The 20,703-nt window shown below is 51.6% G+C and overlaps 2 protein-coding genes and 5 non-coding genes across 7 annotated transcripts; 4 read left to right on the top strand and 3 right to left on the bottom strand.

Annotated features, from left to right (window-relative positions):
• Positions 1-2,929: 2,929 nt before the first annotated feature.
• LOC129497971 (U8 small nucleolar RNA) lies at positions 2,930-3,065 on the bottom strand. The gene has a single exon (XR_008662019.1). It is a non-coding gene; the product is annotated as a U8 small nucleolar RNA (small nucleolar RNA).
• A 413-nt stretch (positions 3,066-3,478) lies between these two features.
• Positions 3,479-5,773, bottom strand: TMEM107 (transmembrane protein 107). Its single transcript, XM_055305922.1, has 5 exons — positions 5,554-5,773; positions 5,298-5,365; positions 5,085-5,185; positions 4,006-4,102; positions 3,479-3,752 (listed from the first exon to the last, which is right to left on the bottom strand). The coding sequence occupies exons 1-5, from the start codon at positions 5,638-5,640 to the stop codon at positions 3,683-3,685; spliced, it is 423 nt and encodes a 140-aa protein (XP_055161897.1). The 5' UTR covers positions 5,641-5,773; the 3' UTR covers positions 3,479-3,682.
• A 7,446-nt stretch (positions 5,774-13,219) lies between these two features.
• On the top strand, positions 13,220-13,291 carry TRNAW-CCA (transfer RNA tryptophan (anticodon CCA)). The gene has a single exon. It is a non-coding gene; the product is annotated as a tRNA-Trp (tRNA).
• A 412-nt stretch (positions 13,292-13,703) lies between these two features.
• Positions 13,704-13,785, top strand: TRNAS-GCU (transfer RNA serine (anticodon GCU)). Its single transcript has one exon. It is a non-coding gene; the product is annotated as a tRNA-Ser (tRNA).
• Positions 13,786-14,040: 255 nt separating this feature from the next.
• Positions 14,041-14,114, top strand: TRNAT-AGU (transfer RNA threonine (anticodon AGU)). The gene has a single exon. It is a non-coding gene; the product is annotated as a tRNA-Thr (tRNA).
• Positions 14,115-14,413: 299 nt separating this feature from the next.
• TRNAI-AAU (transfer RNA isoleucine (anticodon AAU)) lies at positions 14,414-14,487 on the top strand. Its single transcript has one exon. It is a non-coding gene; the product is annotated as a tRNA-Ile (tRNA).
• Positions 14,488-15,153: 666 nt separating this feature from the next.
• BORCS6 (BLOC-1 related complex subunit 6) lies at positions 15,154-17,162 on the bottom strand. The gene has a single exon (XM_055305921.1). It carries the CDS (start codon positions 16,907-16,909, stop codon positions 15,854-15,856), a length of 1,056 nt encoding a protein of 351 aa, XP_055161896.1. The 5' UTR covers positions 16,910-17,162; the 3' UTR covers positions 15,154-15,853.
• Between the last annotated feature and the right edge of the window lie 3,541 nt (positions 17,163-20,703).

Genomic DNA, 20,703 nt, shown 5'->3' with positions numbered 1-20,703 from the left:
AGCTTGTTCCCATAGGCTGTGCCCTGGACAAGGGCTCATGTAAGAGAGCCAATGCTTGGAAACCAGCGGCGTTTACATGGACAAAAGGCAGGTGAAGCTATCCAGAGAGCAGCGTTCAGGAACACATAAGGGGCAAGGGCAGGAAGCAACCCAGTAGCATGTCCCCAGGGACTGACCAGCTGTAAGCACAGTCAATATTACACAAGCCTGAGAAGCAGCCAGAAGAGTGGGAGGTGAAGGAGGGGAACTATTTTTCAGAGGCCAGAGAACAAATTTCAAAAGGCAGGAGTAGGGCAGCCCTGGTGGCTCAGCAGTTTAGCGCCGCCTTCAGCCCAGGGCATGATCCTGGAGTCCCGGGATTGAGTCCCATGTCAGGTTCCCTGCACGGAGCCTGTTTCTCCCTCTGCCTGTGTCTCTGCCTCTGTGTGTCTAATAAATAAATAAAATCTTAAAAAAAGGCAGGAGTGGTCAACATATTAGATGCTGAAAAGAGATCATGCCAAAATCTGAGAAATGCCCTCCAGATTTAGAAACAAGGATTGGTGATGAGCCATTTCTTGGGATGGTGGGGGCAGGAACTGCTGATAAATGTTTAACTAGCTATCTGGGAGCACCTGGGTGGCTCAACCGGTTACGGTTACGCCTCTGCCTTCAGCTTAGGTCATGATCTCAGGGTCCTGGGAGCGGGGAGTCTGCTTCTCCTTCTCTCCCTCTGCTACTCCCGATTGTGCTCATTCTCTCTCTGTGTCAAATAAATAAAATCTTAAAGAAACCCCCAAAACAACCAGTTCTCCAGAAATAGTATGAGCTTATGTATGTGCGTGTTTATTATCTTACTGATACAAAGGATGTGTAACAGAATTTACAAGTAATAATAAAAGACAATATTGTTTATTGTAAATTCCACTTTTGCTTTCATGACTTCATAGATGGAGTTGTGTCCCAACCACAGGAGTAGCTCCAGTATGAATGCTGGTTGATACTTTTATTTATATTTTTGAGGAAGACAAAAATGAAACACTGAGAGTATGCTCTCATGGTATGTTACTTCTGACAGTTTAGAAATTAAATCAACAATTTAAAAAATAGGGATCCCTGGGTGGCGCAGCGGTTTGGCGCCTGCCTTTGGCTCGGGGCGCGATCCTGGAGACCCGGGATCAAATCCCACATCGGGCTCCCAGTGCATGGAGCCTGCCTCTCTCTCTCCTCTCTCTCTCTCTCTGTGACTATCATAAGTAAATAAAAAAAAAATTTAAAAAAACAATTTAAAAAATAAAATCAGAGACTTCACTCTTTCTTCAATGACTGACTTCTTTGCTGAATCTGACAATAATGTTCAACCGCCAGGGCAATATATCTTCCATTTTGTGTGCTATTCACAATGTAATGGTTACAGGCAGGACATTTTATTTTTTAAAAATATTTTATTTATTTTATTTATTCATAGAGACACAGAAAGAGAGAGAGAGAGAGAGAGAGAGAGAGAGAGAGAGAGAGAGGCAGAAGCACAGGCAGAGGGAGAGGGAGGAAGCTCCATGCAGGGAGCCCAACATGGGACTCGATCCAGGGTCCCCAGGATCAAACCCCGGGCTGCAGGTAGCGCTAAACCGCTGCGCCACTGGGGCTGCCCAGGCAAGACATTTTAAAATTTAATATGCATTATTAACATTTTCTCCATTGTCTTCTTAAATCTAGACAACAAAGCCTGATGCACGCGTTCGCCAATTTCTGTAAATACTCCTACCAGGGCCAAATTCAAAATCCCAAATTGATGTCTATAAGTTGCGAAGAGATACACACAAGTAGTAGCCCATTATTATATAGCACTCCCACTATACAAATATGATAAATGTAAATAAGCTCAAATAGTAAATAATACTATTTACTATTAGCACATTATAGTAAAATGTAGAAGATAATCAGGAACCTGAAACTAATGGACTATTGCGCATCAACTATACTCAATAAAAAATAAAATAAAATTCCTAACAAACTTAAAAAAAGAAACAAGAAAAAGGAATCAGGAAGTAATGAGTTTGAGTATTACCTCTGTTTTTAAGTATAATGTTTGCATAATTTCTGATAATAGCTGTTATCCAACTAGCCCACAGTGTTTCTGAAAAACAAGCTGGCTTTCAGAAATCAGTGAACCACACCACTAGCGGGGTGGGGGGATGGGATTTTCCTGAACCCATAACCTTGGCCGGGCTCCAAATGTCCACCTTCCTGGCCTCAGGCACAATCTGACCTAACGCAGACTGCTCCTCCAGGAGCACCAGTCCTGTCACCCGGGGCAAAAGATTCCCTAGACCAGGGCATCTGGAAGTCTCCGTGGTAGTTCTTCCCACAGTGTGCTGCTCAGTGCCTCTGGGAGTAGGGGAAAAGCGCTTCTTGCTCCTCTCCATGAGTCACAGGATCCGTGCTGGCTGAGGCTGAACTTGGATCAGAGTCACAACTATTCCCTCAGTACCTTCCCGGATGCTCTGCATATACTTCAATGCTCAGTAAATATTCATTGAATAAATGCCCAGGATAAAGGGCTGCCAGAAGGGACAGGCGTGAAGGGAAGGGCCTCCCCAAAATGCCTGTCCTTGGAAGTCAGCTTAGGATGCCCTGGGCTCCACCCGGTGGGAGTGAAACTATAGAGAGCAGCTTTGGGGACAGACACTGAGCCTTCCTGGACAACAGGTCTTTGGGAACATCCACCCTAGGACAGGGGCAAGAGCCTCTGCGGCGAACACACGGCTTCGTGCCGGACACACGGCTTCTCTGTAGTGAATCGAGACCGTGAAATCCAAACACGCGCAGCCCCACCCCCTGCAGAGGTCCCACCTGCAACGGCGACGAAAGCGCGAACAACCCCTCCGCCCCAGGAGCCGCTGAAATCTGCCCGTTCACACAAATATGAAAGAGAAGATCGTCAGGGAGAATCAGATAGGAGCAGCCGGGGTGTTGCAAGTCCCGGCTACGCAGAGACGCTAATCACGAATCATGCGAGCTCCAATCATCATGTTCCGAGCTGCCCTCCCGAAGGAGGAACAGGTAAGGATTATCCTACCTGACGATGGCAGGTGTCCGTGCGCCTTCCTTACTCAGGGCACACCATGCCGCTATCGGCTAGGGCGAGTAAAGAGCACGCTAGCCCCAGCAACCTGCGGCTATCTAGGATCTGCCATCTCTATTGCTATATGTTTTGCAGATATTAAAAAACATTCCCCCCCCCATTTGGCTGCATAAAAACATAAACCAATGTCTCCCAGAATGCTCCACTCCAGAGCTTGGCACGCTAACCGCGGACGCCGCTGGATATTTACATATCCCCGCCCACCCCCTTCCGCCAGACGCTACCGTAATAACCAAAATAAAAGCGATACCTCTGATTTTTTTTTACAGTCTGCAAGGCTGGAAGAGAGCCTTCCGTTTCTCCAAGTAGTGTGGCTACCCCAGGACTCCCCTAAAAGTTTTGTAAGTCTTGATCTGACTCTAAAATATATTTTATTACAAAGCACTAAATAAAACGATGATCATCGCAGGTTGGAGTGATAATTAGCCTAACGCGAACACTGACATCTTCCAACTGCAGGGTCAGAGGGAGGACTGTAGACTGCCTTCCTTGTTCTGGCAATGCTGAGTGGTCCCCTGCTCCTCCAGCCTTCATCCCTGTGCTCGCGTCAGGAAGGTATCAGAAAGGTTTCTTTTTCAGCCCGAAGACACTGACGAATAATGCCATTTCGGTGACAGCTGGGAGGGCACTGCGGACAGAAGGTGATGGGTTCAAGGCTCCTTCCAAGAAAATGACCCACATTCCCAAACTACAGACTCCACCCTCAAAGTGTGGGAGAGGGGGACTTCAAGGGACTACAGGATGTGGAGTGGGTCTGGTTTCTTCTGCATGGACATGGAGTAAAGGCCCGGGTAGTGGGGGTGGGGGGTGGGGGGTGGAGAAGAACCTTCAGATTGAGTAAACCTTCCTCCCCCATCCCCAAACATTGGATGCTACCGTACCTGCAGAAGACAAAAATATACCAGTAAGTGGTGCACTCCCAACGTTCGAATATGAAAAAGGATAGGGCCACCGAGGCACTACAGTGAGCTGCAATGGCTTCAGAATGCACCAGAGTCAAGGAAAGCCTTCAGTTCAATAGGTAGAATAAGTAGTGATGAGCCAGGAAAGGCCATTGCTGGGACTGACACCTGCAACTCAGGTTCCCTTATTGCTCCCTCGCCACGCTGCAAAGGCCAGAACCAGCAACCCTGACTTCTAAATTTAAGGACAGCCATGTGAGGGGCGCCTGAGTGGCTCAGGCAGTGAAGTGTCTGCCTTCTGCTCAGGTCATGATCCCAGAGTCCTGGGATGGAGTTTGGTGTCTGCTTCTCCCTCTTCCTCTGCCTGCTGCTCCTGCTGCTTGTGCTCTCTCTCCCCCTGTCTTTCTGTCTCTCTCTCTCTGTCAAATAAATAAATAAATAAATATCTTAAAAAAATAAAATAAAAAGAAGAAGAACCGTGTGAATAGAGACCAGGGCTGGGCCTGCAGCGCTGGGACCCCAGGCTACCCAAACCCCGGTATCCAGGGGCTAGCCTGGACCATTCAGGTCCAGGACCTGGCTCCCCATACAACCCAGGCACACAAGAATGCTCACAGTGACTTGATACGCCGCTGGAATCACCATGCAGCACCCTGGTCCTCCCCGTCTACAGTTCAAGCATCAAGAGCCTTCCCTGATTCATCCTCCTCATTTGTCTTTATTTCTGTATTCATTTTGCTGTCTGAGTTTCTATAGAGCTTCAAATCTTGGCGCACGCCCTTAGCACAGTGCTTCTCACAGTGAATTACAGATGTCTGTGTCTCTGCCTCTTCCTCGAGGTACAAAACTGTTTTACTCCCTTTTGGGATCTCCAGCATCTGGTGCATCGCGGGGAGCTTAACAAACGATTGAAGATCGTATTAAGTCTTCCACACTACCTAAGATGATCTATCAACTGGACAGACTGCCCGCCAGAGCACACACCATTGCGCCAGAAAAGCCTAGTTAGGTAGCTCCCCACCTAGGAGGGAAACAATGGCCTGTGCATAAAAGGATACAGATGAGGCTCTGGGTGCTGTTGAACATGGAAACTCCTGAGAAGAAACCGGCTAGCTCCACGGCAAAGAGGCCCAGCGTGACAGAGAGCGCTGCCACCAGCCTGCAGAGAGGAAGGAGGCGGGCTCGGGCCCTCTGGACTTCGTCAAAGACCCCTCCACTCCCGCTGCTGCTGACTTCTGAGCCCGAACCCCGCCCCCACCCCACGTGCTCACTGAATGTCCTGCTGCTCATACTCCTCCGGGGTGAACGTGAGAGGCAGGCAGGCCTGGACGTTGCTGTCCTGGGGAGCAGGGCAAAGAGGAACAAAGTGAAAGAGGGGCGGGCTGCGGGGCAGCACTGGGGTCACAGGGTATGGGAGGACCCTCCACGTACGGCCCTGGGGAAGGGGCATGGGGGGCTGGGAGCACCCCAACGTAGGGATCCGGTGGGGGCGGGAGGGGGCGAGAGGGGGGTGGCCGTGGGTCTTACCCGCGACCAGAACAAGGTGATGACGACCACTAGATGCGCCAGAAGCGTCAGGAAGCGAGAGGGTACGAGCCCCGAGATCCGCCCCATGGCCCCGCCGGCGCAGGGGAACCGACGGGAGCGGAGGCCGCGCTCGGCGGGGCTCAAGGCTCGGGAAACGCCCTCTGCTCAAGCCTCGCAGGCCCGCACGCAAAAATTCTACCGACGCCTCCTTCCCGCTCGCGCTGACACCGCCCAGTTGCCTTGGCAACCGCGTCCACCGGCGTTGCGGCGGGATCTCGGCAAATCTCGCGAGAGCAGTCCATTCTCGAGCGGCGGCGGCGGCCCCGGGCCATGACGCAAGCCAGGGCTCGGCTGCGGGGGGCGTGGTCCGGAAAGACCCTCCGCCGGCGGTGCTCTCGTGAGACAGCGGTCCCGCCCTTGCCGGCGTGAGGGCGCCGCCGGGTCTAAGGCCGGGTCTCTGCGTCTGTCTGTGTCTGTGTCTGTGTCTGTCTCTCTCGGGAGGTGGATGTCCCTGCGTCGTCCGGCCATCACTCCTTAGATGATTACGGAGCCCCAGGCCGTCACAGGACCCGGGACCGGAACCTTCCCTGATCCTCTGACCCCCGCCGCGAGTCCCCAGACGACTTTGCTCCGTTTGGTGGGGGGAATGGCAGAGAGCAGAAAATGGCCAGCCCTCTGCGTGGCTGAGGGGCGCGTGTGGGGAAGGGGGCAGGTGACCGGCTGAGGGCGCGCAACCCTGCCGCCCCGGGGGAGGCCAGGCTGCAGTCTCTGCTGGGATTTCCTTCCCTCCCTGACTTCGCCCAGCTGCATCCCAGAAGCTCTGCCTGTCGGTGTCCTCGGTGACCTTGGGGCCCCGGCTGCGAGATCTGAGATCCTTGCAGAACGGAAAGTTCTCGTCAGCCCGGCTTCCAGATCATCTCCCTCCCTGCCTCCTCTGCCTCGCAGTGCTTTCTGGCCGAGCTCCGGCCGGGGGGGGCGGGGGTGGGGGGATTTCTAATTTCGTGCAACAAATATTTATGCAAGTGCTGGGCTCCTGTTCTTGACAAGACAGAAGGCTCACTACCTTCCTGGAGTTTTTTGTTTGTTTGTTTGTTTTTTAAGATTTTATTTATTCATTCATCAGAGAGACAGGGGGGCAGAGACAAACTGGCTCCATGCAGGGAGCCCGATGTGGGACTATGACCCAAGGTCTCCAGGATCAGGCCCTGGGCCAAAGGCAGGCGCCACACCGCTGAGCCACCCAGGGATCCCGAGTCATTTATTCTTAAACTTTGTTGTAGGAAACATCAAAATTGAGAGGAAACGCATTTCTCTATTTGAGGACCCCAATATAATTTCCTTTTTTCTAAACCAGTGCGTAAAAATGCAGCTCAAAGAGCAAAGAGACGTTTGCTCAAGGTCACGAAAGAGGAAGACTGGAAGAACTCTTCCAGATTTAGGGAGACTTTATAAAGACCTGTGACATATTTGATGAGAAATATCATGAACCTGGGACGAGAAAAAGAAACCCAAAGACCTTCTTCTCTTTTATTGCAAAGGACATTAGTGGAACACTTGGCAAATTGGGAATAAGGTCTCTAGTTTAGGCTTCAGTATTATCAGTGTTAATTTCCAGATTTTTGATAATTCCGCCTTTAGGGAAGAGAATGTATTTTCTTACTAGAAAATACACTCCTGAAATAGGAGTGAAGGACCATTATGTCTGCAATTTACTCTCAAATGGTTTAGAAAAATACATGTGTGTCTGTAGAGATAGAAAGAGAGGCAATAATAAAATGAACATTGAACATTGTCCTGAAGGCACATGGGAATTCTCTTTATTATGTATTTATATTTATATCTATTTTTATAAGTAAGCCTTCTACCCATCTGGGGCTTGAACTCACGACCCCAGATAAACAGTCACATCCTTTAGGGACTGAGCCAGCCAGGTGCCCCTCTATATTATTTTTGCATTTTTTCAGTAATTCAAGTTATTTAAAGTAAAAGGTTTTATTATTTTTATTCTTTTTTATTTATGATAGTCACAGAGAGAGAGGGAGAGGCAGAGACATAGGCAAAGGGAGAAGCAGGCTCCATGCACCGGGAGCCCGATGTGGGATTCGATTCCGGGTCTCCAGGATCGCGCCCTGGGCCAAAGGCAGGCGCCAAACCGCTGCGCCACCCAGGGATCCCTTTTTTTTTTTTTTTTTTAATTTAAATAAAAGGTTTTAAATGACAACCCTTTCTGTTTTCCTTCTGGGTCTTCTGTAGTAGTATCATTAAGGCATTAAGTTGCTTTATAAAAAGAAGGAATGTTTTCTAGGACTGATGGTCCCTACATGTTGAACTCCTATATACTGAAACTATGCAGTGACATTTTCACATTAAACCACCTCTTTAAGATTAAGGCAATACAGCCTTAATCTCATAACGGAGACTATGTGGTCACCAAAACTCGTAAACTAAAAAACAAAATATTTTAGACTTTTCAGAGGAATTATTTGTATAAAGGGTAAGATTCAGCCAAGTCTCTTATTTTTTTACTCCTAAAATTTTGGATGGTAATGAAATATTCCCTGCACGGGTTTCTGAGCTCTCAGGTGTGTAGGGGAGGTTCTCCAATTGTCGAACTGTTTTAAAGTCCTGAAAATATTTTCAAACCTCCCCCACCTCAGGAGGGGAGAGACAGGCAAAATACAGTGGACCCAACTGCTTCTCATCCTTGAGGTGACCTTCACCAGCATGAGACCTTCAATACAGTGATAATGTTGACGTCCTAAGTCCAATGAGGGGGGCTCCATGTGCTCTCCACCATGGGAAATACAGAAGTCAGCACAGGGAACACGGAAATAATTCTGAGCACACATATAAGATGCAAGGACTGAAGGTTGCCTCCGTCTGCCTATAACTCACATGATTTTTTTCCTAGGAATGGGAAGCCCAGGTCTTCAGAACAAGCTCCCCCAGTGACAGTTTATCAAATCTGACTATTCACAAAGAAAGCACTGTCATCCAGTGAAAGGGAGCAAAACCCAGGACCTGTTTTTTGCAAAATTTTCCAAGGTCCCGGAACAAACAGAATGAAGAGGAGTCAGCCATGTGGAGATGCTGCGGGAAAAGTACTTTCCAGGCCGAGGCAGAGCAAGTGCAAAGGTTCTTAGGTTGGAAGGTGGCCAGTGTGTGTTCATTGACCAGAAAGGAAGCTAGCATATCTGAAGTCTAGTAACCAAAGGGGAAGAAGAGATCAGGGTAGAGTGGGGTGGGGTGGGGTGGGGTGTGGTGAGCAGACAAGGTGCATGGCTTTGCCGCCATGGGAACAGACCCGGTAGGTCTGTATTCTAGAAGATGCAACGCGGAGAATTGATTTTGAGATGTTAAGTAACAGGCTTGTGAAGAAGCCAACAGACAGAATGAGAGTGGACCAGGGTGGAATAAAGAAAGTGGAGCAAAGTGTAAGGAATCAAGAGATCATTAAAAGATAGGAAGATCTAAACATGGGGCTCTGAGTAGGTGGAAAAAAGGAAGGGGTCAAGGTTGACGGTGAGTTAGATTTTGGGCTCCCGCAATGGAAAGTTTGGGGTATTCTGTTTATAATAGGCTTCCTGCCCCGGGAACCTACTAGATAGTAAGAACTCGGTAGTCACATTTCACATTATGAATTAATAAACAGTGAGCAGGTGTTTAGGTCTATCCCCTTGCTCCCCATGACTTTCGTTCACAGAAGTGTGCTCCGCAGAGGTCACACAAAAGTGAGTGTTAGAGCTACCCCGTGGAGGTACTGCTGGTGACCAGGTGTCCTTCCCTAAGGGAGAGGGGTGAGGTGAGGGGCGGGGTCCCCTGGCCCCAGGGTCGAAACCCACACCTCCTAACATTTGATTTGGTCAGAAAAGAGCTTAGGGGAAAAAAATATTTTCAGCATGGAAAAATTCAAATAGATGTAAAAATAAAGAAAATTGGAGGATGAACCCCTTCAAAGCCTGCCATTCTGCTCCGACGGTTGCCACTACGCGGCCACCCTTGTTTCAGCAAGACTTTCCTGGCTCCCTCCCAGGCCCACCAGGTTTTTGCAGAGCAAATCCCAGACATGACCAAAGAGCTCAGGTTGCCCAATACCCATCATATGTACATATGTCCATATGTTGCACTTGGTTGATGTGTCTCTTAAATCCTTTTCTTTCTTTCTTTCTTTCTTTCTTTCTTTCTTTCTTTCTTTCTTTCTTTCTTCTTTCTTTCTTTCTTTCTTTCTTTCTTTCTTTCTTTCTTTCTTTCTTTCCTTCCTTTCTCATCTTAGATTGTTCCTTCTTGTTCTCCTTCCTTGCAATTTCTCTGATCAAGACACGGGGCCCTTTATAGGCAGTTCTCTGGTCTTGCCATTTAACCCGTTCCTCCTCCTTCTTGTAAACTGGTTGTTAGATCTAGTAGTGGTTGAGGAGTCTCACATTCGATTTCCTGGTAAATAGACACCTTGGGAGTTGGCCTGTCCTTCCTATTCCATCACATCAGAAGGCTAATCCTGGCTGCTTGCCTGTCTCTCTTTTTCTGGTGTTAAATCTGAGCGCTGGATTCAGGTGTAGTCAGACTGAGGCTGGCATTATAAAGTTCCCGTCAGCTTTTCACCTACTGCTTTCATTGACCACCACTGCCTCGCTGCATTATTTCATGAGGAGTTGCAAAACAGGGATGTCTTAATTCCATCCTTCTTCTCTGTGCTTGTCACCTGTTATACTTCTATAAGTAAGAATGTGCCTTCATCAACTCATTGTTTACCTTGAGATATAGGTCATACAGGAAAAGCTGGATAAATGTGTGATTTCTTTTCCCCCATTACTTACCACTTTTCAGAATAATAAGTTGATTCCCTACCTTCCTCCACAAGGGACCAATTCATTATTCTTAAGATCATTGTGAACTGGTAGATTTAACATCTTTTGTCAGTTTTGGGAGACAGCAACTACTCAGCTTCAACTTCAGACAGTTGTTTTGAGGAAGGAGATAGAAGTCCAGCATTACCAGATTCCTGAGAGTTTTGTTGTGGTTGCTGTTATTTTGTTTTAAGAGAGGCCAGAAATCCAGATTGTTACTCCAATTATAAATGTTAGTAGCCAACTTAATGGTGGAAAAAAATGAAAAGGAAGAAAAATAACCTTGATGACAGCATACAGCATACGACAGCCTCAAGCCACCAGCTTTCAGCCTCTGGATCAGCTCTGTCCAACAGAACTTTCTATGATGACGGAAAATTTTCATAGTGTTTTTTTGTCCACTGCAGTAGCCAGCTAGCTCTATGTGGCTATCAAACCCTTGAAATGTGGCTAGCAGGACTACAGAACTGAGTTCTTAAATTTCAACTTAGTTTGAAAAGCCCCATATCAAATAGCCACCCTAGCAGGTACCATATTGGGCAGTGCAGCTCTGAACAGAATAATCTATTGGTTTCTAAAACTTGGAAACTGGGGCAGGATAAATGGAGTCTTAAACCTCCAAGTGAGTACGCTGGATAGTGACTCCTGGACTGATGATACCTCACCCCTCCTACAGAACCTTTCTCAGCCTAGAGATCAAGTCCACATTCCCTGATACTCCATTCACTGACCCAACTTCCCTTTGTGGCGAAAATTTCCACCTCTTTCTATGCTCTCCAGCTACTCAGACATGACTCCTTCCTCTGTAAAGCAGGCTTTTTTTTTTTTTTTGTCCACTCTAGGGCTTTCGCTAAAGCCATTCCTTCTTAATTTCACAAATGCTTATCGAATACACATTATACTCCCAGAATTATATGGGGTGCTGGGAATACTTGTTTCCTTCTCCTGAGTAACTTGCAGTGTGGCGGGGGAGACAATTAAAAGTAGTGTTCTCAGTGTCACCCTGGAGGAGACATATCACTAGCCTCCTCCCCCAGAGGTGGGGAGAAGTCCGGAGGAGGGAGCTTCTGAACTGAGTCTTGAGGGGTATGTAAGGGTCACCCAGGTAAAGGAGAGTCAGAGACAGTGGCAAAGAGACAGGGAGGAAGGCTAAAGTGAGTTTAAGGAACTCTAAATGAGTCACCACGGTTGCTAACTGGGAGGGGAGGAGGCAGTGGCCGAAGAATCAGGCAAGGGCCAGATATTAATAACAACCATAATAACCGATTGTGGCCAGTCAGGTTCTGAACACTTTATCTCAGTAAATAAACTACTAGTGATCCATTAAGGTTTTCACCATTTTCCATATGGGGACATTGAAACGCAGGGAGATTCCATAACCAACCCAAATCCCACCACTAGTAAGTAGCAAAGCCTATGTGTGAACACTGGCAACCTGCTTTCAGGGGCTCACTTAAGAAGTGTGTAGCCCTGGGGACCCCGCCAATAAGTTAGGACCTAATCTCCAAGGGAATGGGGCACTGATTTTCAGCCACAGTGCGATGGGATCAAGTTCGCACTTTAAAAAGATGATCCTTTTTGGCTATTCTGGAGGCAGAGCCATCAGAGAGGAGTCTATTAGAATAATCCAGCAAGAGAAGGTGAGGGGGTGGCGGTGGGGATGGGGAATTAGGGCTAGCAGGAGAATTATGAAGGAACATGGAATTGACGGGAATTTGGTGACTGGAAATGGGGAGGGCGGGAGAGGGAAGTCAAGATAAGACTCCCAGCCTTGGCTTAGCCACTGGCTGACGGTCCTGGAGTGGGAAGGAAGGGTGACAGGGTCAAGTGAAGATGTCCAGCAGGTGCTGGAGGTCTGAATCCAGAGGTGGGACCTGAGGACTTTTAGGAGCACCACTGTATGGGATGTGCAGACATTTGACCTGGGAAGGAAGGGGTGAGACACAGCATGACCTCTTTCTCCAGGTTGGCCTCTTGCACTCCTCCTCTTCCTCAAGAGGCCATTGGGGGTCTCTTGCTAGCTTCTGGTTCCCCTCTCTCCAAGCCGCGGCTCCTTTTCACTTGGGGAACCCCAAAACATGCTGACGCCTGTGGTGATGGAAATCAGGACAGTGGTTAGCCTCTGGAAAGGGGCAGGGCAGAACTTTCTGGGGGTGGAGGAAATGTCCTACGAATTGAATGGGTTGTGGGTGGCATTTGTTAAAACTTAATCAAAACACACGCTTCGGGTCTGTGTCTGTCACAGCACGTAAGTTGTTACTCAGAGCTTTAACGAGCGAGCGACAAAGTGACCGAGGCTGGGTCTCTGCCCTGGACTTAGAAATCAGTCTCCGAGCCGGGGGCTGATGCGGAGCCGGTGCGGGGCTGGTGCGGGGCTGGTGCGGGGCTGGTGCGGGGCTGGTACAGGCCGATGCGAGGCCGATGCGGGGCCGATGGGGGGCCGATGCGAGGCCGATGCGGGGCCGATGCGGGGCTGGAGGCCCCGCGGACCCCGGGAACGCTCAGCTGCAGGAGCTCCTCTCTCCTCTCTCGCCCCGCAGGTGCCCGGGGCTCCGGCCGCGCTCCCACACGCTCCGCGGGGCGTCCGTCCCACCCCGCCCGGCCGTGTGCTCTGGGGGCCCCCGGTGACGGCTCCGGGCCAGCAGCTCGTGGGCAGGACGCCGGAGGGTGGGGGGTTTGCGGGGGCCCCGCGGGTCGGCGCACCCACCGTGCCGCCGGAGCTTAAGGAGCTCGGGAAAGCTCTCGGCTCTCGCCCTGTCGCCGAGGACCCCGGCCGGCTGCCAAGTGGCCATGGGGAGACCTGTCCACCCCTCCGGCCGGCCGACCTCGTGGCGCAACGGTAGCGCGTCTGACTCCAGATCAGAAGGTTGCGTGTTCAAATCACGTCGGGGTCAGCTCTTTTTCGCGAGGGCTTCCGTCACTTTTATTTGTTTCCCTCCCGGGCGCGTCTACCGACGCTCGAGCGCCGGCGCCCAGTGAGAGCAGCACCTCGCAGAGGCCGGAAGGGGAGTGCGCCGGGGGCCGCGTCTGGAGCCGCCCGGTCCGGCAGCCCAGAGGTCGGAGCCCGGTGCGCGCGGACGGGGGGCGGAGCTCCGGAGGACGGGCGCGCGCGGCGGGTCTCCGGGTGCCCGGGGAGGAGAGGATGGAGCGCGCGGGCGAGAAGGTGGCTCAGGGGGCGGCCGTCCTGCGGGGCGCGTCCGCCGGGCCGGGTTCCCGGGACTCGCGCCCTCCGCCACGTGGGCGGGCCCGGCGGGCGGGAGGACGAGTTCAGACCCCAGAGAGGAGAGTGGAAGCCACAGCTCGGCAGACGAGGTGGCCGAGTGGTTAAGGCGATGGACTGCTAATCCATTGTGCTCTGCACGCGTGGGTTCGAATCCCATCCTCGTCGGCGTGCGGCTCCCGCGGCTGGGATTTCCATTTTGTCATCGTCAAGCACGAATTTCTTCTGTAACCTCTTACCTACCCCGATTCGGTTTCCGCGTCGCCCCTCTACACTGCAGTCGCCCCCAGCCGTGGTTTTCGTCCCTTCCGCTCCTTTTTTCGGGGACGGCCCGAGGTCAGCTACAAGGGGCATCTGGGCATCCATTAACCTGCGGTAGAGCTGACCTGGCCAAGGAAAGAAGAGGCCTGATGTCCTACGGTGGGCGCCGTGGCTTAGTTGGTTAAAGCGCCTGTCTAGTAAACAGGAGATCCTGGGTTCGAATCCCAGCGGTGCCTCCACGCTTTACTGCTTTTGCGGAGAGCCTCTGAGCATCCGCAGAACGAACCATCATTGTCTCTCCGGAGCCTCCACGGGATGCGCTTTCCATTTCTGGCCTTGGTGGTTGGGTCCCTGGACCCCGCGGTGCTGGTCGTCTGCCGTCGAGCACCAGAGTGGCATCTGCGCTTCCTGTTCCGCCTTCAAGTCGTTTATCATGTCTCTCGGAATGGCCCTGCCCATATTTAATTTTCTTTCTACGTGACCGATGGGTAATATAAATTCCATATAGCTTCAGACAGAAGCACTAACAGCAACTGGCCGGTTAGCTCAGTTGGTTAGAGCGTGGTGCTAATAACGCCAAGGTCGCGGGTTCGATCCCCGTACGGGCCAGAAGTGGTTCTCTTTTTAACTTTGCACTATTTAATTCCTTGTTACTGGGGAAAGTCTACAGAGCAACCTTTCCTAATCCCAGGACTTTTCACACCCCAAATAGAAAAGTGTAGAAACTCAGTCCAAAATGGTACTGTCTTGAGTGGAGAGGAGGGAGGTTTAATACATCTGGAGTTCCTTCTGTGATCTCTATAATGGCCCCGGCTATGGCTTGGGGCTCCTGGAACTTACCATGTGAACTGTGGACAGGAAGCTTGGAGAGGTTGGAACCAATAGGACACTGATTGGGGGAATGTGGGAAACGGGGTCAGGAATGGAGAAACCAGCGTTTCCAGTTCCTCCTGGGCCAAGACGTCCAGTTCAGCCAGCCCCTGCATGTCCCCTCCAAGATCTCAGAAGTCAGCCCCTTCCCTTTCGGTACCGGGACACCTTGCTTGTGTTTCTGCTTTTACTGGATCTCTGAGACCCTATCTGTGTCTCTCACGTGTTGCCCCCTCCAGCCTCCCGCCCCATGTCAGTGCTGCCTGAGAACAGGAACCATACACTTGCAGAGGATGCCTGGGACTCCTTCCACCCTGCTCCCAGCATCTGCCAAGAGAGCTCCATGAAAAAGACCCACCCTCATTCGGCTCACCAATCCCTGGAACCCCACACAGACACACTTCAGCCTTAGCAGCAGCACTTTAATTCCACAAAAACTCAGAAAGCCAAAACTGATTAGAACACTCCACAACAGGTGGGCTTCAAAACCAGCAACAAGTCTGCCTGAACCCTGAGAGCAGTGAGACCCTTCCCACCTCACCCCCTGTGCCATCGATGCACTCCTTCCAGCTCGACCCAGTTCCGCCTGGGGAAGGGGGATCGTCCAGGGCCAGAGGGCAGAAGCAGGGGGTTATCCATCTGAAGGTGTGCATCCTTCTCCGCATGGTGTGTGGCCAAGGGGCACTCAAGCTCCCACAGCCCCTGGCACCTGAGATATGGCCACTGGAGTCAGGGTGGCCACAGTGGGGGCTAGGGCCTCTTCTCCTTTCTTGACCACACATGGCAGGCATGTCCCCAAGCCAAGACCTAAAGCCCTGGGTTCCAGGGATGGCGCTCTAGCTGGAGAAGAGAGTTGAGAACAGGGTAGCTACAGATGGCCAACTTAATAGAAGCAGGGCATCATTCCCTCCTACCCGGAGAGGCTTTAGAACTTCCCCATATACACCTGAATAAGGCCCAGCGAGTGGTGGCAGGCCTGCTAAATGCATCCGCAAGAGCCTCCAAAACACAGGCCTCCCCTCTGCGGGCAGTTCCCACCAGGGCTCCTTGAAGAGGCCTCAGGATCCTGCCGGCCCGGCTCGGCCAGCCTCTCCTGCCCTCCAGGTCACTTGCACAGGGCCTCCAACACCTCCAGGGTGCGTCGGATATCCCGGACTTGGCGCGCCAGCCCCTGCACGGGCTGCAAAGCCCGCTCCAGCTCTTCGCAGCGCGCCAGCAGGGTGTACATGCCCTTGATGCTCATGTCCACCGCTTCGCCTAGGGAGTCCACGGCATCGCGGTAGGTCTGGATGCAGCCCACGCTCAGCGCCGTCAGCTCCTGCACCGCGCCGCCCAGCCCGCGCAGCAGACGGTCCACCCTGCCGCCCAGCTCCCGACTCAGCCGCTCCAGGTCCCGCAGCACGTCGGGGTCGATGGGGGGGATGGCCGGGGCGGACGCGGGCGCCGCACAGGGCCGCGCTGGGGCGGGGGGGGGCGGTTGCGGGGTGCCGCTCAGACGAATCTTGAGTTGCAGGTTGTTGGCCACGAAGTGGGTGAGGTCGCCATGGCGGCTCACGGTGCCCTCGAGCTCCAGGGGGCTGGAGATGGTGGCGCGGCGGCCGCTGCCCGCACCGGGCTCCGCACCCCCCGCGGACCCCGCGCCTCCGCCGCCGCCACCGCCGCACGCCCCGCTCAGCCCGTCCAGGCTGCGGCTGTCCTGAAGGCGGCTGGAGAACGAGCGACCAGCCCTGCCGGCCGCCGCCGCCTCCTCCTCCTCCTCCTCTCCCTCCCGCGGCTCAGCCTCCATCCCGCCGCCTCCCGCGCTCCCTCGACGGCAGCCCCTCTCGGACGCAGGCTCGGCCTCCGGCGGCTCGGGGTCCTCGCAAGCCTCCCCCGCGCGGCTCCCTGGCGCGGACGGCGTCCCTCTGCGGCCGGACTCGTCGTCGTCCCGAGGCTCCCGCTCGGCCCGGTGGACGGCGCCGCGGCTCGGCGTCTTCGGGGACGCCGCGGGGTGGCGGCGCGCGCCCCCAACGTTCTCGGCCTCTCCCTGCGCGGACGGCGGGAGGCCTGAGGGGGGCTCCGAGGGCGCTCGGCCCGGCCCGCCGCCCCATAGCGCGGCTTGCTGTTCCCCGGGAGCCGGAAGGTCCGCCTCGGGCCCAGGCCGCCCCCGGGACGACTCCATGCCGCAGCTGGGGGCAGGCACCTAGGAACTGATTCGCCCGGGCTCGCGCGGCGTCGGCGGCGCCTTTAAGGGGCGTTGGTCGAGGCGCGCGATTGGCAGCCGGCTGACAATGGTCAGGACAGGAAGAACACGCTGATTGGTCGTGGCGACCAGGAAGTCCCGGAAGAAGGGCTGTTATTGAGAAGCCGAACCCACGTGAGGACCGGCGGGGCGGGGCGAGGAAGGGGACAGCCGCCGCCGTCGCTCCGCCCTTTCGGGAGGAGGCGGGGCAAGTCTTAAAGAGGAAGTCCCTGAAATACACGAGTCCTCCTTCCGGGGGCGGGGCTCAGACTCTGCATCCACAGCTGTCACGCCCACAGTTGTTGCTTAGCAAACACACCCCGCGGGCACCAGAGATGCGGCTCCTAGAGAGTTGGTGGGGATGAAACGAGTCTCTCCTGGTTGGGCCGTGGGGATTGAAGCACACTCAGTCCATCAGGAGGGATGCAGCGGAGATCCTCAGCAGAGCTCGGATGATTGGGTCCAGAGAGTCTCACGATGGACGACCAAGCAGGCTTAAAGGCTTTCCTGTGCTTTTGCAACTCTGTCCTCTGCCTCGGGCCCCCTGCACGTGGGAGGGTCTCTCACCTTGGAGGATGATGGTGTGTGATTTTTGCCACGAGATAAAATATGCAATAAATGAATGGCTGTGCACGAAGAGCAGAGCCCTGGTGCCAGTCTGGGCCCATCTCTTCCTTCTTTTCCCTTGGCTGGTCTTGCTGGAGTCACACTATTGTTCCTCAGCCCCAGGAATTTACACTTGTTCTTGCCTTTTTTTTTTTTTTTTTAAGGCTAAGTCTACCAGGGAAAATTTCAATTTCAGTTCCTTATTTCAAATATCACCTTTTCAGTGAGGCCTCCCCTGACAACCTGTGTAAAAATTGTAGCCAGCTTCCCCAGCAATTCCCCATGTCCCTTATTTTCCTTTGGTTCATGGCACTTACTGCCATGTAACGTACTATAGCTGTGCTTGCTTGCTCATGTAAGCTCCCTGAGGGTAAAGGGTTTTTGATTTTTGCTTTTGGTCTGTTTGGATCTGTATCCCCAGTGCTGAGAACGGAGCCTAGCATATCGTAGGCATTTCCTAAATATACAGTAAGTAAATGACGGAAAGCATTGACTTCCTCTTTGTGACCTGAATAGTTCAAGATGTGTTTCTGTCACTTGCACCCGGAGTCCTGACTAATAAACCATGAGGGCAGTGGGTTGCTCTAAGCTTCTCTCCTCCCCCTTGTCTTCCCTTTACTTCCCAGCAGGCAGAGGCTCTTTATTTAGCAAGTAATACAAAACAGGAGTCAAACAAACAACAACATTAAAACAAGGGGACTGGGGCTCCTGGGTGGCTCAGCGGTTGAGCATCTGCCTTTGGCTCAGGGCATGATCCCAGGGTCCTGGGATCCAGTCCCATATCGGGCTCCCTGTAGGGAGCCTGCTTCTCCTTCTGCCAGTGTCTCTGCCTCTCTCTCTCTGTCTCATGAATGAATAAATAAAATATTAAAAAAATAAAATAAAACAAGGGCAGTGCGTTGTGTCATGCAATAACAATCTCAAGGCAGAGTGTGTTCAGAGAAGCTTGGATCCAGTGCTGAAGGGCTGTCACGAAGGACCTGATTTCTTTCTTTGGGGGCAGCTGTATCCCAAGTGTGCTTCCTCAGGGTGGCAAAATGGCTATGTTTTTTCTCATCTTGGGGGGTTGTATTCAGTCTCCCTGAGCTGCTATAACAAAATACCATAAACTGGGTGTCTTAAACAACAGACATTTATGTCTCACGCTTCTGTTTCTAGAGTCTAGGAAGTTAATTTCTTTTTCCATCTTGTTGACCTAAACTGGATCACATGTGCAATCTGGTCACATTGGCCAGGGTAATGCCATGTCTGATGGACTTAGGACTGAGTATCCAGCAGTAATTACTCCAGCAAGGTGACAAGACCCAATTTATCAGGCGAAAACAATTATGCTCTTCCTGGAGCTAGAGGTGGGTCAGTTCCCTCGACACCCAAGTAGCTGTAATACGGTGTGGAGCCGGGAGGGGCTATGGAAGCAACCAGAGTTGTGTCCTACATTAGGGGTCCTCCAAGTACGGCCCATGGGCCAGATCCGCTTTCTACTGTTGTTATATGGCTTGAGAGCTGAAGATGTTTTTCACATGTTTAAATGGTTGAAAAATAGAGACGGCTGGGTGGCCTTCGGCTCAGGGTGTGATCCCAGAGTCCTAGGCTTGAGTCCCACATCAGGTTAACTGCAAGGACCCTGCTTCTCCCTCTGCCTGTGTCTCTGCCTCTCTCTGTGTGTCACTCATGAATAAATAAATAAAATCTTTAAGAAAAATAAAATAAATGATTGAAAAATAAAGGATATGAAAATTCATGTAATTATATGAAATTCACATTTCAGTGTTCATAAGTTTTACTGGAATACAGCCATGTTTGCTCATTTGTGAACTGTGTCTGGTTGCTTTTGTGGTATAATGGCAAAGCTGAGTAGTTTCAACAGAAGCCAGATGGCCCCCAGAGACTTCATGATTTACCTCCTGGATTTTCCACAGATAGTTTGCAACCTTTTGCACCATGAGCAGCAGGGGAATTGGGAGCCCACCCCAGAAGGGGCTCATTTCTCCTGTTTGCCTATCAGTGTCGGTGGCCATGGGGTCACTGCTGGTGGCCTGATGGACTCATGTTTTCACTCATGAGCACACTCCGTTCACGAGGCTTTGGAATACTCTTTTCTAGGACTTTATAAAAGCTGATTTGGGTCAAAGAGGCCTGTACTACACAGTGCATGGAGATAGAGAAGGATAGGTTTTGTTGCAATTAGGGATAAATGTCTTTTCATATTTATTTACTTAGACACACATGTTTTTATTTTATTTTATTTTTTAGAAAGAGAATGAGCAGGGGGTTGAGAGGGGAGAGGCTGAGGGAGAGAGAGAGAGAAAGAGAGAGAACCTCAAGCAGTTTCAATGCACAGCAAGGAGCCTGACTTGGGGCTCAGTCTCCCAACCCTGAGATCATGACTTGAGCCGAAATCAAGTTGCCTTGTCCAACTGAGCCACTCAGGTGCCCCTAGACAAATGTATTTTTAAAGGCCCATGTTTTCCCCACTACTCCATGAATACACATATTTTTTTTGGTTGCCAACCATGCCATGCCTGCATGTGGAAATTTGGTATATGAAGAAAGTGTGGCATTTGGGATCAATTTATATAAATAGTGCAAGTAAAAGAGACCAGTGATTTGAACCAAAACAAAAATGGAAAAAAACCCCAATGATTTCATCCCTTATGTTACAAAAAATAATTTTGATCACATTTTTAAAAAAAGATTTAATTTATTTATTCATGAGAGACACACACACAGAGGCAGAGGGAGAAGCAGGCTCCATGCAGGGAGCCCAATGTAGGACTCAATCCGGACGCTAAACCGCTGAGCCACCCAGGCCACCCTTGATCACATTTTTTTTTAATAAATTAATTTTTATTGGTGTTCAATTTACCAACATACAGAATAACACCCAGTGCTCATCCCGTCAAGTGTACCCCTCAGTGCCCGTCACCCATTCACCCCCACCCCCCACATTTTTTTTTTAATTTTATGATAGTCACAGAGAGAGAGAGAGAGAGAGAGAGAGAGAGAGAGGCAGAGTGTACACAGGCAGAGGGAGAAGCAGGCTCCATGCGCTGGGAGCCCGACGTGGGATTCGATCCTGGGTCTCCAGGATTGTGCCCTGGGCCAAAGGCAGGCGCCAAACCGCTGCG

This window comes from Nyctereutes procyonoides, unplaced genomic scaffold (assembly GCF_905146905.1).
Source record: "Nyctereutes procyonoides isolate TBG_1078 unplaced genomic scaffold, NYPRO_anot_genome, whole genome shotgun sequence".
NCBI lineage: Eukaryota > Metazoa > Chordata > Mammalia > Carnivora > Canidae > Nyctereutes > Nyctereutes procyonoides.
Note: the sequence above shows the minus strand (reverse complement) of the source record. Positions and strands in the feature narration are given on the sequence as shown.

Coding starts and splice junctions, on each gene's coding strand:
- TMEM107 (XM_055305922.1), bottom strand. CDS start 5,640: ATGGGGCGGATCTCGGGGCTCGTACCCTCTCGCTTCCTGACGCTTCTG. Junction 5,366..5,553: donor TCACCTTGTTCTGGTCGCGG/GTAAGACCCACG, acceptor CCTGCTCCCCAG/GACAGCAACGTCCAGGCCTG. Junction 3,753..4,005: donor TATATTTTTGTCTTCTGCAG/GTACGGTAGCAT, acceptor TTCTGTCCGCAG/TGCCCTCCCAGCTGTCACCG.
- BORCS6 (XM_055305921.1), bottom strand. CDS start 16,909: ATGGAGTCGTCCCGGGGGCGGCCTGGGCCCGAGGCGGACCTTCCGGCT.